The following is a 15,338-nucleotide window of genomic DNA, read 5'->3' as shown; positions in this document are numbered from 1 at the left end:
TGATAAAATGGATAATGGTAACTAAAATCTATTTTTAAATGTGAGGTAGGTGCCAGATACTAGGAGGTCACATTCTACAGTGAGCAGAGCTGTAGCTGGATTTCAGCATTTATCTGAGTATCAGGTGTCTGCAGTTCCTTCTTTCCAGGCTGGAGCAAGTGCTGAAAGCCAAGGGGATAAAGGTGACAGGGTAAGGGAATGGGTTAGAGTGCTGTTAGCAGAAGACAGCCATTCATGCCACCCAGGCAGGGCAGTAGAGGCTTCCACTAGCCACTTCTCACTCATGCTATCATCACAGCTGGAAATGCAATTTAGCCGGGAGGCCATTGCACATCATATTTTGAAGAAGGCAACTTATTAGTTGTAAATTAAGTAATGAAATGTTTCTGTCATCTAGCTGCCATTTATGAAGTCTAAAGCGTATGAATTCAACCGTCATAAAACCTAACTATGAAATAGAAATTGACAGAATTAGTGAAAAACATGAGTTACAGGCTGTTTTCAAATAAGCTGTGCCTTTCTGCTTTTAAGGAAGTGTAATAATAGGAATAGATGAAGTGATCAAATAGATGATCTGCTGGACCAGATCTTATTGATAGCTATCATTAGCATTTTCATACAAATACATTAGAATGGCTTTAGACATAGCCAGTCTCCCAGTTGTCTCCTGTTTTGCAAATGTCTCCTCTGAAGGGAGCCAAAAGTGGAAGTATTCTTCCTTACTGCTGCCACTGAAGCCTTAAAGGGACCAAAAGAGTACTTTCCTCTTAAGGTTCTTGCAAGTTATTGATTAGAGAATGTATATAAAATTCTTAACACTATGCCAACACCTCCTAATGATAGAAGTGGGAGGAAGAGTTGTTATTTTGTTAGTATTGTGGTTATTATTATGTTTATTATTTTTACTAGATTATTTTACAACCTTGACTTTTATTCCTGACTTTCTAGTCTACTCCCCAGTCCTAACAAAGGAAGATGTAAGATTGGAAGACAGTGTCTTAAATTCCATTTGTCTGTCTATGAGAGACATAGAAAATGTGAAATGTGCCACTGGACCAGGTGTGCAGCTCTCTCCTGAGTGGGAACTGTCGTGCAGTTAGGGCATCATTCATAAGTGATGAACATCATCTGAATGGGAAACTTATGCTCATTCACAGCAACTTAATTCCTAAAAATTTCTGCATTAAGATGGTGAAAATGACTGAGATCTTTACCAAAAAGCTCTTATCAACTTAAAAAAATTTTAATCAGATGCTAGTGGAAGCCTCTGAGAAAGAAAGCCCTCAGTCTGCAACTTAACATTTCTCTTCTGCAATGCTGCATCCTCCTCCTGATTTCTTTAGATAATATTTGCAGCCTAAAACACAAAGTCACTTTATTCAGACTCGTTATTTGGCCTCTTCTTAAACAGCCTTAGGTTTCAGAATCAAAACCTTCTATTTTTCTTTTTTATTCCTAGTTCTGACTCTCTGGTTCTTTCTCTAATATCATGTCCTTTCTTGCATATGTGTATAGAAGAAATATTTTTAAAATAGCACATTAGGGCTTCCCTGGTGGCGCAGTGGTTGAGAGTCCGCCTGCCGATGCAGGGGACACGGGTTCGTGCCCTGGTCCGGGAGGATCCCGCATGCCGCGGAGCGGCTGGGCCCATGAGCCATGGCCGCTGAGCCTGCGCGTCCGGAGCCTGTGCTCCGCAACGGGAGAGGCCACAACAGTGAGAGGCCCGAGTACCGCAAAAAAAAAGAAAAAAACAGCACATTAAAAAGCATAAAGTTATGTCATTTACCTAAAATGCTTGCATAATTTATTTCAGTGTCTTTAAATACTGAAAGCAATTGATCATAAAAATAGCTTGCACTCTTCCAATTATAAAATAAATAAGTCATGGGAATGTAATGTACAGCATGGTGACTGTAAAAAGTTTCTAAGAGAATAGATCTTAAGAGTTCTTACCACAAAAAAAATTAACTATGTGTGGTGATGGATGTTAAATAGACTTATTATGATCATTTTACAACATGTACAGATATCGAATCATTATGTTCTGCACCTGAAACTAATATAATGTTATATGTCATTTACACCTCGATTAAAAAAAATAGCTTGCATTTAAGGTTAGTTTTGCATTGCTACTACAGTTGCCATGGTAAATGAATTTTTATTTCTACTGCTGATGGGAGTGATTTCTATTATTTATATTGACTGTATAGGACTTCCCTGGTGGCACAGTGGTTAAGAATCCGCCTGCCAATGCAGGGGACACGGGTTCGAGCCCTGGTCCGGGAAGATCCTACATGCCGTGGAGCAACTAAACCCGTGCACCACAATTACTGAGCCTGCACTCTAGAGCCCACGAGGCACAACTACTGAGCCCACGTGCTGCAACTACTGAAGCCCGCGTGCCTAGAGCCTATGCTCTGCAACAAGAGAAGCCACCACAATGGGAAGCTCACGCACTGCAACGAAGAATAGCCCCTGCTCGCTGCAACTAGAGAAAGCCCATGCGCAGCAACCAAGACCCAATCCAGCCAAAAATAAATAAAATATTATTTTGACTGTATAGTTCTGTCCTGGAAAAAATTCGTGTAATATAGTATCCTTCCATAAAACTTTATTTCTCTGATTCCCAGTTCTCTTCATCTTCATTATGATTAAGGCTTTTATTATTCAACTCTTTCTATCCACTATCACTTATTCAACCCTTTATCACTTAACTTTGCCCTTTAATTTTTTCATAGGTTTCAGTCTTAATTTCGCAGATTTATTCTAAGCTCCTTGATGAGAGATACTGCCTTAGAGCAGGGGTATATTGTACACTGGAGTCCCAGGTTGTGCCACACATTGATTGGTGGGAGTTATCAACAAAGTCAGTGAACTTCATCTGTTCATTCATATTACATTGAAGATTTTTAATGCCACATCAAAATTAATAAATATCTGAAATATGCATCTACTTCTTCCCCAGGTTAATCAGCTTCATGGCATCCCCAAGCTTCTACAGCTCCTCAAAATTCAGAATGAAGATATCCAGCGAGCTGTGTGTGGGGCCTTGAGAAACTTGGTGTTTGAAGATAATGACAACAAATTGGAGGTAGCTGAACTCAGTGGAGTACCTCGGCTGCTCCAGGTGCTGAAGCAAACCAGAGACTTGGAGACTAAGAAACAAATAACAGGTAGTGCTTACTGACTATTACAGCGCAGTGCACCCCAGCCAGATGTGTTAATATCATCTGTTTTTTTCTGAGGTTTCCTGGAACAAATGATTGATGGGCTCATGGTTATCTGAGAGGGCTTTCAAGGAACATTATTACTGCTAGCTTAGACCCCAGATTCAAGTCAAGTTTGAATTCCTTTTTTCTGAAGTGGAAATGATTCTGAGGCTTTTGGTTAATATTTTTAATTAGAAGTTCTCTGCAGCTTCCATCACCTGGACCTCTCTCAATACGAGCTTCCTAGCTTACCTGTCCCTCTACACCCCCAAAAAAGAAAAAAAGCATGACTGGATATGTTTTTCAGTTCTCCATTTTATATTTCTACTCAAATACTGATTTGGAAAAATAAATATCTCCCTTCTGTGCATGGATTGGAAAACTAAAATAATCAGATAGAACTAAACTAACGGTTTTGGTAATTCTTGAAGCATGGAGAAAGGAGGACTAGTTTCATTTAAATGAATAGTACGTATGATAGAAGAGAAAATAGTTCATTGAAAATGAAATGCAAACGGTTCATCAGCTCTCGGCTAAAGCTCCATGAACACATTACAGAGTGCAAGAAACATTGCTGAGTGTAATCATCAGTAGTATTGCCTGGGGAGACTTTTAAGTATCTTCCGTGTCCCAGGTAGTAGACATTTTTAATTCTCACAAAAACCTTAGGTTTTGGGGTGTTTTTAGGTATTATTGGCTACTAAATCTCAGTTTTACAGATGACGAAACTAAGGTCCAAAGAACTTAACCCTTTCTAATATATAAAAGTTTTTTTAATGATAATAGTTGACAGTCTTTATACTTATTTAAAAGAAGTACTCCATAAATATTGTTTAAGTTGAACTGAATATATGTTGCACTTTTGCCATCCTTTATTAGACAACAGTATTCTTTTTTTCTATAAAAATATTGTCATTATATCCTCTCTATCCATTTATATCTCAAAATATCACATTTTTCTATCTCAATAGATTTTAATTTTATAAAACTATATGAAGGGTTGCACCGTACTACCCTTCTGCCAGCATGCTGTCATGTCCCATGAGAGATTTCCTTTCATATCCATGACTTATATTAAAATACCTACAGAAATTAAGAGTGATATCACTTATTCATTCATTCAGCCAACATTTAGAGGGCAGCCTTCAAGTACCAGCCAGGGTGAATCACAGTCTAGAGAGGTTGTGAATTTTATTTTCCATCTACTAAAACGTGAACAATTATGTGATGGTTGGCATTAAAAAAAAACAAAAACAAAAAAATAGCAACCAAACCTCATGTTTAGAACCTAACATTTTCTTTATTAAAAAACAGTTATGAACCACGAAAGAGAATCAAAGAGATTATTCTGTTTTACACTCAGAAAAGACTTCATGAGGAGATATATTTCACTGTGGACCTTAAAAGAGGTTTAGGCTTTGGACTAGCGTTTTGAAGGAGAATGAAAGTTATTCCCAGCAAAGTGAAAATCACTAGCAAAGCAAAGAAGCTGCTGGTCGTTCACAGGAAACTTGGGTAATAGAGTGATCGAGGTTAGGGTGTGTGGTAGCCAGAAATCTTGGGAGGATGTGTGGCTCTGTGTCAAGGAAATAATCCATTGTTTATGAACTTCCTCTTCTCTTGTGTAGGAAGAAGGAAGCTAAGGACAGAGAATGCTCTGTGGTATTGATGCCGCAGAAACCACTGTCTTCTTTAGATAATCTACTGAGGTGACAAATGGAGTTTGATTGTGCAGTTCCCAGGATTTCTGGTATAAGCTAAACATCCCTACCAGAAGGTGTTCATTACATATTAATTGAATTGAGTTGATAGTTGAATGTTTGATACAAATCCTACTAAATAACTTCCTTTAGCTCTATTAATGGAAGTGCTGAATAAGTGCTTTTTGGGCCTCAAAAATAAATTGTTGACTAATTTAGACATGTTTATATCTTTGTTTAGAAACACAAAATGATACAGTAGAAACTAACACAGCATTGTAAAACAACTATACCCCAATTTAAAAAAAAAAAAAAACACAAAGCGAGTAACCATATATGTGAATCTTTTCTTGTCTATTTTGTAAACATCTTTTTATTGAGCCTCTGTTACATGCTAGTCATAAGCTTGGGCTTTCCATTTTTTATCTCTGTTCTTCCTGACAGCTCCATAAGGTATGGTATTATTGACTGTTTACATATGACCAGTGCGAGGCTCAGGGGGTTGAGTTGCCCAAGGTTGCACAGCTAGCAAAGAACAAGGCCAGATTTGAACCCAGTATTATCTGGGTGTTTTGCTATATCAAAGTGGCTCCCACCTACTGTTTTGGGGGCAAAGAGTGACTCATTTTTACACTTCTTTAGGAAGGGGCTTTGTCTTTGAGATCTTGGATCAGAGAGCTCTCCGTTGCTCCTTTTTGGCCCTTCCTCTCTCCCCTCTTGCCACTGCCTTGATTCAAACCCTCTTCATCTCTCTGGTCTACTCTTGGAGTAACCTTGTGCCTGGCCTGTATGATTCAGTATTGCACATTCCCAGTCTGTCCACCACTCTGCTTCTAGTGATTTCTTTCTAAAATAAAAATATTGTCCCTTTATTTTCTCCATTTCCTATGTTGAAGTCTGTACTCTGTAGCATCTCACACAAAGATTTTATGATGTGAGCCTGGTGACCATTGGCAGCAGTGTCTCTTTTCATACCCTTTTAGCCCAGGCTCTGAAATCCTAAAGAATTTGCTGCTCTGTCCCATGTCTCATCTGTCTCGATACCTTTGCTTCTGCTGTTGTCTTGGAGTGGAATCCTTTTTCATACCTAGACCACCTGGTAAACCTTCTCATTCTTCAGTAGTTACTCAAGTATCACTTCTCTCTCTGAAGCATTTTCAAATACCATCCTTCTGTACTTTACTCTCAGGTCCCACCTTTCCTCTCAGCAGAGTTTTGAAGGAAGGGGCTTCTCTGAACTACCTTTGTGTCCTTTCATATTAAGTTGCCACTTATTTTGTGCCACTATGTTATTGCAGTAACAACTGTGGTACTCATAGAAGTTTCTCAATAGCTGTGGATGCCTGACCAAATATAAAAAAAGAGTTTTATGGCCTGGGAATATCTAGATTACACACAAATGAGAGAATCAGGTGTGTTTTCAGATAAGACTCTGACTTTTCTGGCCAGGATATAAAAAAATAAACCATCTGCTTCTATATATGCATGAGAAGTTTAGCACCAGAGCTTTGTTGGCTGGGAAAGAAAGTCAACTCACTTAACTTTTCTGGCATGTTCAGTACCAGCCTAGGAGGGAAGCTCTTCCCTCTTCTGAAGAAAAGACTTCAGGATCAAAGACTTTCCTCCCGTGAGTGTGTTCCCCCTCCCTTACCAAGTGAGTGTGGTAGTGTATTTAGTTGAAATGAGAACAGTACATACTAGTCTCAAAAGTTCATCTTTAAGGTCACTGAATAATGAGCACTTAACTGGAGTGAGTAGGGCTCTGCCTTGGGTTAAAACAGGTCATGATAAGAATGAAGTAGGTTATTGTCCCTCTTCTGCAAATTGCATAAGGAAGAGTCGGGATGATTGTCAATGTTGAAAATGCATATTGATCTCTGCAAATTATATGAAAATATTTCATTGGATTTCTGTATTTTCATAAAATACAAAAATATTTTACTATATAAAATATTCATTATGGGGCTTCCCTGGTGGCTCAGTGGTTGAGAGTCCGCCTGCCGATGCAGGGGACGCGGGTTCGTGCCCTGGTCCAGGAAGATCCCACATGCGGCAGAGTGGCTGAGACCATGAGCCATGGCCGCTGAGCCTGTGCGTCCGGAGTCTGTGCTCCGCAACGGGAGAGACCGCAACGGTGAGAGGCCCGCGTACTGCAAAAAAAAAAAAAAAAATCATTATGCACGTTCTTTAAATGTATAATTATTTTGTTCTGCATTTGTAATGGTGCAGTAAGGTACCTTGAGTTTATTTATAGTTTTGAATAAATGGCCTTTGCTATAATGTGATATTCCAGGTAAGACTTAACAGAAGTTAGGTGAAAGGAGGAGTATGTCCATGCAAGGGAAATTGCAAAAACGTATTCCTCCTGCTCTGTGATAATTTTGAAAAACAAGTTTAAAAAGAACCACTTCTCCTCCTCCTGTTCCTCCTTGAAGATTTAATCATAAAATTTACAAGTTTTGCTACTAAACATTATACAGATTTAGTTAAATAACTATATTTCCAGTCCTAAAGAGCAATATTAATAAAACATGGGTTTCAGTATCTATTAAATTCCTTTACTAGGTAGCTGCATTTTGTAGATATCAATTGGCAATAAGTTTCTAGATAATGCAGTTATCATTATCTTTCTTATAATTGCTAATTATTAAAAGTATATCCCTTACCAGAATCCAGTTCCCCTTCTTTTTGGCTAGAATGAGAGCTTAGTGATAGAAAATTACAGACAGAACAGCTACAACAGAGAACTATAATAATAGAAATTTAGGCACTATGATTAAATTGACCGGAAGTTAAAGGTGAAACAAATGAAAATCCAAACCCTAAATATAATACAGTATTGGGGAATATAGAATCTAATCATTGAAAGGGACATCTGTTTAGGGTCATCTAAACCATTAATTTCCCAATGAGAGAAATTGGAATCATATTTTAAGTATAAATTCCTGGAATTCATCCTGGGAGTCAGGCTTAGTAAGTTTGTGGTGTGGCCCAGGAATATGTGATTCTAATTTGTCACTGGGCTCATTTGGTGACTGCTAGTCTCTTCGAACACTATAGTTTTAAGATAAAACCCCCTTGTTGATATTTTGATAAAGGATGAGCTCATTTTTTTTTATTGGCTCCAGTGATAGTGCTGGATCTTATAAGCAGATCTTTCTGTTTTCTTCAAAGCTGTCTTAGAAGTTTATACTTTCACTGAGCCAAAATCTCCATCCTCAGAATTTCTGCTCATTGGTCTGGTTTTGTCTTCTATAGCCACAGAAAATAATATGTAGTTGTTGAATTTGCATTTCTTTAGTTATTAGAGAGCCTGCATTCCTATGTATATTAGACTCTTTTAGCTTTGGGTTAATTTTTCTACTAGTAATTTAATTTTTAATGATTTATAAGAACTCTATATTAATGATATTTAACCCTTTGTCCTATATCAGCATGCACATTTTCCCAATTTGTAATTGGTCATTTATTGATTTTGTATGTATGTGTGTGTGAGGGTGTGTGTGTATAAGTACAATCCCGAATTTCTAGTGAACATTTAAGCTCTTCCTTAGCCTTGTACCATACAGAAATTTGGCAAGCATGACATTTCTGTACAATATCCTACATTAAAAATTCAAAAATTATACTAAAACTCCCCAAACCTTATACTTCTTTAGAAATAATACAGCATGACAAGCTACAAAGGACATTGACTGTTGGAGGAAAATTCCACTCCCTTTATTCAAACTAATCCTCTCTGGTTTTTATTGTAAGGTGTACTTTTCCTTTGAGTGCTCTGTGTGGTCCTTTTTAAAGAGGAAATATCATTATGCTTCACATTTTTAAGCCTCTGACAGGCAGAGACTGTTAATTTGTTTGCTTATTTAGAAGAGGAAGCTTGTTTTTTTCTTTTCTTTCGTATCTTTAGCTTTCTTTTATAGCTTAGTAACCAAAACTCAACGTCAGACCTCCCTTTCAATTGTTTTCAACCACCTTAGGAGTTTTTGGAGTTTTATTCTGTCTGTCCCTCTCCAGGGCCTCTTAAGATGAGGTGTGACCCATGAAGTCATTGTGTTGCAAAACCTGTGGCGGAGGGACACTGCTCATGACTAACCCCAAATGCCAGTTTGATCAGGAAAAGACCTTCTCATCAGCCAGAATTCTAGTCCTCACGAAGCACTAGACCCAGCATTGCTCTGTCTAATGGCAGCTAGATATAAGCTATGGTGGAAATTTGGTTATTTAAAAAATTAGTTACTTGTACACAAAGTAAACTGTTTAAGCCCAAAAGACTACATTAGGCCTAGAGTGTTCTAACTGATGGGCCAAATAAAAGTATGGTTGATTAACTACTAAGCTTTAACCATACAGACTATTATTTTCAGTCATTAATATCAAGGGAGGTGATATCTCCATGTAATTCTGGCAAGACCACCATGTTTGCTTTTTTCATAAAGTGGACTGTCCTGTATATCTGTGCTTCCTCTGTCCTTCATGCAGATGAAGCAGTAAATTTAAGATGTAAGATTTAACTGACTGGGCGGTGGGGGCATAAATAGGAAGAAAATGAAGATTCCTTCTCTTTCTGTCCCCTCTCTGTTTCTCCTTTCCTGGATGATAGTGAGTTAGGGTAACTTACTGAAGAATGAATGATGGCAAAGCAACTTGACACCTGCTGGGAGTCACTGGAATAACAAGCAATAGGGGTATAGTCCTTCCACTGAATCAGAGGTATTTAAGCACCAAATTTGTGAGAAAAACAAATCCTAAGTGTATATGCCACTTTGTATTCTCTCTCAGTACCCAGCTTCAGTCCCTGTCTCACAAATGCCCTGGGAAATACAGTATCCTGTTATCTTAATTTCTTCCTGAGTTGGCTTATATGGCCTTTCTTTTTAATTGGGGGTGGAGGGGATTCAAGAGGAATAGGAAAGTTAAGTGAGTAAATGTGGTACCAGTCTTAGACCAATGCTTAGGCCATGCAAGTTGGCAGGTAGATAAAATGCTCTTGTCTCTCCTTCTCTGCCAAACTGTAATATAAGAAGTAGATGAGGTAGAGCCAGCATAAATTCTGGCAGGACATAAAGTCTGCCATTGGGTAGGAGTTAATAAATATTAATTGGTGATGTTGAGAAGCCTGCTGTTGACAGGCATAGGCAAAAGCTTTCTAGAGGCTCTTCCTGCTATTATTGGAAGGCAGATGTCAAGTGGGAGTTGCAGGCAGTGGGGAGCAGTAGGCAGGCAGAGATGTCCTTAGATATGTATGTATCTAAGGGAGAAAACTACGACTTTTAAAATGCTGAACTCTTAATTACAACAGGATCATTTCAAGCTTTCCTGTTGGTGAGCCCAGAATTTATACTAATGAGGTCAGCTTTGTGGTAGGGTCATTTAAGAGAAACAGCAATAAGGATTTTTGGCATTCATTTATGTTCTTGATTAAACATGTATAGTTTTACATTGTAAGTTCTCTTTCTCCCTCTCTCTCTCTCTCTATGTATATGTGTGTGTATACATATATATATATATATATATATTAAACATCTTTATTGGAGTATAGTTACTTTACAATGGTGTGTTAGTTTCTGCTTTACAACAAAGTGAATCAGTTATACATATACATATGTCCCCATATCTCTTCCCTCTTGTGTCTCCCTCCTTCCCACCCTCCCTATCCCACCCCTCTAGGTGGTCATAAAGCACTGAGCTGATCTCCCTGTGCTATGCGGCTGCTTCCCACTAGCTATCTATTTTACTTTTGGTAGTGTATATGTCAGTGCTACTCTTTCACTTCGTCCCAGCTTACCCTTCCCCCTCCCCGTGTCCTCAAGTCCATTCTCTAGGAGGTTTGTGTCTTTATTCCCGTCTTGCCCCTAGGTTCTTCATGACCATTTTTTTCTTTTTAGATTCCATATATATGTGTTAGCGTACGGTATTTGTTTTTCTCTTTCTGACTTACTTCACTCTGTATGACAGACTCTAGGTCCATCCACCTCACTACAAATAACTCAATTTCGTTTTTTTTTATGGCTGAGTAATATTCCATTGTCTCACCACTAGTATACATATATTTTTTTTTTTTAATTTTTCTTATGGAACAGCTTCCATTGCCATCTAATGAGGTCTAAACAGGTTCTTTCCCTTGGGAAAAGGGCTGTCTCCCCCACCTTGTTTTTTTTTTTTTTCCTTTTATAACTAGCCATAGCTCTAGGGGTGACGGTCTTAACTGATCTTTTCAGCAGTCATTTTGACCCAACCCTGCACTGTCTTGATGGTACTCTTTGCTTTTCTAGGTTTGCTGTGGAATTTGTCCTCTAATGACAGACTTAAGAATCTCATGGTAACAGAAGCCTTGCTTATCCTGACTGAGAATATCATCATCCCCTTTTCGGGGTGGGCAGAAGGAGACTACCCCAAAGCAAATGGTTTGCTCGATTTTGATATATTCTACAATGTCACAGGATGCCTAAGGTAATACCACTCTACAACCGCCCTCAACCTTATCTCTGTACACTTTAAATATTGCATCCAGATCTGTCTAAAACTCTACCCAGTTACCTGGAGATATGGTAAAAATTATAAACATCACTCTAAATACTAGAAGCACAATGTAGAAAGAGTATTTTTTCCAGACATGTTTGATTCCAGAAGCTACCCACATTAGCTCATGAGAGAGAGCATGTCCGCCAATAAAGAAACTAGAAATCCAGTCCGAACACCTAGAAGTCCAGGCACACTGGCCTTTCCTGTCTCACAGGATTTAAGCCAGGCTCCATGCTGTATTTTTAGTTCACAAAAATATAATTTAATGACATGATTAAAAAAATAGTTTTGAACCTGCAGTTTTTAAATAGGCAACAAAGCCTGAAAGGATAGAATGTCTTGCCACAAGAATAGCTTACAAAAAACGTTAGTTTGATTGGGATGAAAAAATGCTAGAACTGTTTTCTCCCCTGGGCTGTCAGATGCCAGCTAAACCAAGAGGAAATAGAAACACATGCAAGAGGAAGAAACGTTAGTCTCAACTTTTGTAGAAGCGTGCCTCTCAAGCTTTCTTATATATATTTGAAAATAATCATTGTCCTTTATGTCCAAGGATTAAAAGAAACCAGATAGATATGTAATCAAAAATAGGCAGCCCAGAATAAGTTGGGTCATATTCTGCCTTCTGATCTTTTCTCTAGTTTCACAGTTCACTTCTTGAGGGAATCTGTTTGGATGATAACAGAGGGAATTTATTATGGTAAGATGTTTATCTTATCTCCACAGTTAATCACACAGTAATGCATATCAAATGCCAGTTTTTTATAAAGAATTATGTTAGCCACTGAGAGTTTTACAAAGATGAATAAGAAAATTCTTAACTGACCTTTAATCTAGCAGGGGATGCAGATAAGCAAGTAAACTAGAATGCAATGAAATATGTTACAGCAGTGATTCTCAAAGCGTGGCCCCTGGACTAGTAGCATGTATATTACCTGGAACTTATTAGAATTCTCAGCTTTCACCCCAGACCTACTAAATCAGAAGTTTCAGGAACACGTGTCAGGAACAAGTGAAGTGCTGCAGGAATGCAGAACAAAAGGACCATTCATGCCCGCTGAGTGGGATCAGAGGTGCCAAATGAGCTGGGCTTTGGTGGGCTATTTCAGTAGACAGAAATTCTCTAGGTAGTATCCCTTGAAATTTATTTGCTATACAGTCCACTAGAACTGCTTTTCTTTTTTTTTTAACGTCTTTATTGGAGTATAACTGCTTTACAATGTTGTTAGTTTCTGCTGTATAACAAAGTGAATCAGCTATATGCATACGTATATCCCCATATCCCCTCCCTCTTGCGTCTCCTTCCCACCCTCCTTATCCCACCCCTCTAGGTGGTCGCAGAGCACCGAGCTGATCTCCCTGTGCTATGCGGCTGCTTCCCACCAGCTATCTGTTTTACAGTTGGTAGTGTATACATGTCAATGTTACTCTCTCACTTCATCCCAGCTTACCCTTCCCCCTCCCCGTGTCCTCAAGCCCATTCTCTACATCTGTGTCTTTATTCCTGTCCTGCCCCTAGGTTCATCAGAACCATTTTTTTTTTTTAGATTCCATATATATGTGTTAGCATATGGTATTTGCTTTTCTTTTCCTGACTTACTTCACTCTGTATGACAGACTCTAGGTCCATCCACCTCACTACAAATAACTCAATTTCCTTTCTTTTTATGGCTGAGTAATCGTCCATTGTATATATGTGCCACATCTTCTTTATCCATTCATCTGTCGATGGACACTTAGGTTGCTTCCATGTCCTGGGTATTGTAAATAGTGCTGCAGTGAACATTGTAGTACATGACTCTTTTTGAATGATGGTTTTCTCAGGGCATATGCCCAGTAGTGAGATTGCTGGGTCATGTGGTAGTTCTACTTTTAGTTTTTTAAGGAACCTCCATACTGTTCTCTGTAGTGGCTATATCAATTTACATTCCCACCAACAGTGCAAGAAGGTTCCCTTTTCTCCACACCCTCTCCAGTGTTTATTGTTTGTAGATTTTCTGACTATGGCCATTCTGACCAGTGTGAGGTGATACCACATCGTAGTTTTGATTTGCATTTCTCTAATGATTAGTGATGTTGAGCATCTTTTCATGTGTTTGTTGGCGATCTGTTTATCTTCTTTGGAGAAATGTCTATTTAGGTCTTCTGCCCATTTTTGGATTAGGTTGTTTGTTTTTTTGATATTGAGCTGCAGAGCTGCTTGTATACTTTGGAGATTAATCCTTTGTCAGTTGCTTCATTTGCAAATATTTTCTCCCATTCTGAGGGTTGTCTTTTGGTTCTGTTTATGGTTTCCTTTGCTGTGCAAAAGCTTTTAAGTTTCATTAGGTCCCATTTGTTTAGTTTGGTTTTTATTTCCATTTCTCTAGGAGGTGGATCAAAAAGGATCTTGCTGTGATTTATGTCATAGAGTGTTCTGCCTATGTTTTCCTCTAAGAGTTTGATAGTGCCTGGGCTTACATTTAGGTCTTTAATCCATTTTGAGTTTATTTTAGTGTATGGTGTTAGGAAGTGTTCTAATTTCATTCTTTCAATGTATCTGTCCAGTTTTCCCAGCACCACTTATTGAAGAGGCTATCTTTTCTCCACGGTATATTCTTGCCTCCTTTATCAAAGATAAGGTGACCATATGTGTGTGGGTTTATCTCTGGGCTTTCTATCCTGTTCCATTGATCTATATTTCTGTTTTTGTGCCAGTACCATACTGTCTTAATTACTGTAGCTTTGTAGTATAGTCTGAAGTCTGGGAGCCTGATTCCTCCAGCTCCGTTTTTCTTCAAGATTGCTTTGGCTATTTGAGGTCTTTTGTGTTTCCATACATATTCTGAAATCTTTATTTCTAGTTCTGTGAAAAATGCCATTGGTAGTTTGATAGGGATTGCATTGAATCTGTAGGTTGCTTTGGGTAGTATAGTCATTTTCACAATATTGTTTCTTCCAATCAAAGAACATGATATATCTCTCTGTATCATCTTTAATGTCTTCTATCAGTGTCTTATAGTTTTCTGCATACAGGTCTTTTGTCTCCTTAGGTAGGTTTATTCCTAGATATTTTATTCTTTTTGTTGCAGTGGTAAATGGGAGTGTTTCCTTAATTTCTCTTTCAGATTTTTCATCATTAGTGTATAGGAATGCAAGAGATTCCTGTGCATTAATTTTGTATCCTGCTACTCTACCAAATTCATTGATTAGCTCTAGTAGTTTTCTGGTAGCATCTTTAGGATTCTCTATGTATAGTATGTCATCTGCAAACAGTGACAGCTTTACTTCATCTTTTCCAATTTGGATTCCTTTTATTTCTGTTTCTTCTCTGATTGCTGTGGCTAAAACTTCCACAACTGTATTGAATAGTAGCGATGAGAGTAGGCAACCTTGTCTTGTTCCTGATCCTAGAGGAAACGGTTTCAGTTTTCACCATTGAGGATGACGTTGACTGTGGGTTTGTCATTTAGTGTGTTGAGGTAAATTCCCGCTAGGCCCTTTCTGCAGGGTTTTTATCATAAATAGATGTTGAATTTTGTTGAAAGCTTTTTCTGCATCTATTGAGATGATCATATGGTTTTTATTCCTCAGTTTGTTAATACAGTGTATCACATTGATTGATTTGCATATACTGAAGAATCCTTGCATTGCTGGGATAAACCCCACTTGATCATGGTGTATGATCCTTTTAATGTGCTGTTGGATTCTGTTTGCTAGTATTTTGTTGAGGATTTTTGCATCTGTGTTCATCAGATATATTGGCCTGTAGTTTTCTTTTTTTGTGACATCTTTGTCTCGTTTTGGTATCAGGGTGATGGTGGCCTGGTAAAATGAGTTTGGGCGTGTTCCTCCCTCTTCTATATTTTGAAAGAGTTTGAGAAGGATAGGTGTTAGCTCTTGTGTAGATGTTTGATAGAATTCC

At 38.2% G+C, this 15,338-nt stretch overlaps 1 protein-coding gene across 1 annotated transcript in view; it reads left to right on the top strand.

Moving 5' to 3' along the window:
• Positions 1-15,338, top strand: part of PKP2 (plakophilin 2) — an 86,586-nt gene that overhangs the window by 36,766 nt on the left and 34,482 nt on the right. The window contains exons 5-6 of the mRNA XM_022577079.2: positions 2,966-3,173; positions 11,185-11,362. Coding sequence (XP_022432787.1) covers positions 2,966-3,173; positions 11,185-11,362 — 386 coding nt within the window. The remainder of the gene's footprint in view (positions 1-2,965; positions 3,174-11,184; positions 11,363-15,338) is intronic.

Source organism: Delphinapterus leucas, chromosome 11 (assembly GCF_059928025.1).
Source record: "Delphinapterus leucas isolate spDelLeu-1000000601 "Yukka" chromosome 11, BTC_Dleu_Yukka2, whole genome shotgun sequence".
Taxonomy (NCBI): domain Eukaryota; kingdom Metazoa; phylum Chordata; class Mammalia; order Artiodactyla; family Monodontidae; genus Delphinapterus; species Delphinapterus leucas.
The sequence above is the reverse complement of the archived record's forward strand: the minus strand, read 5'-3'. Positions and strand labels throughout refer to the sequence as shown.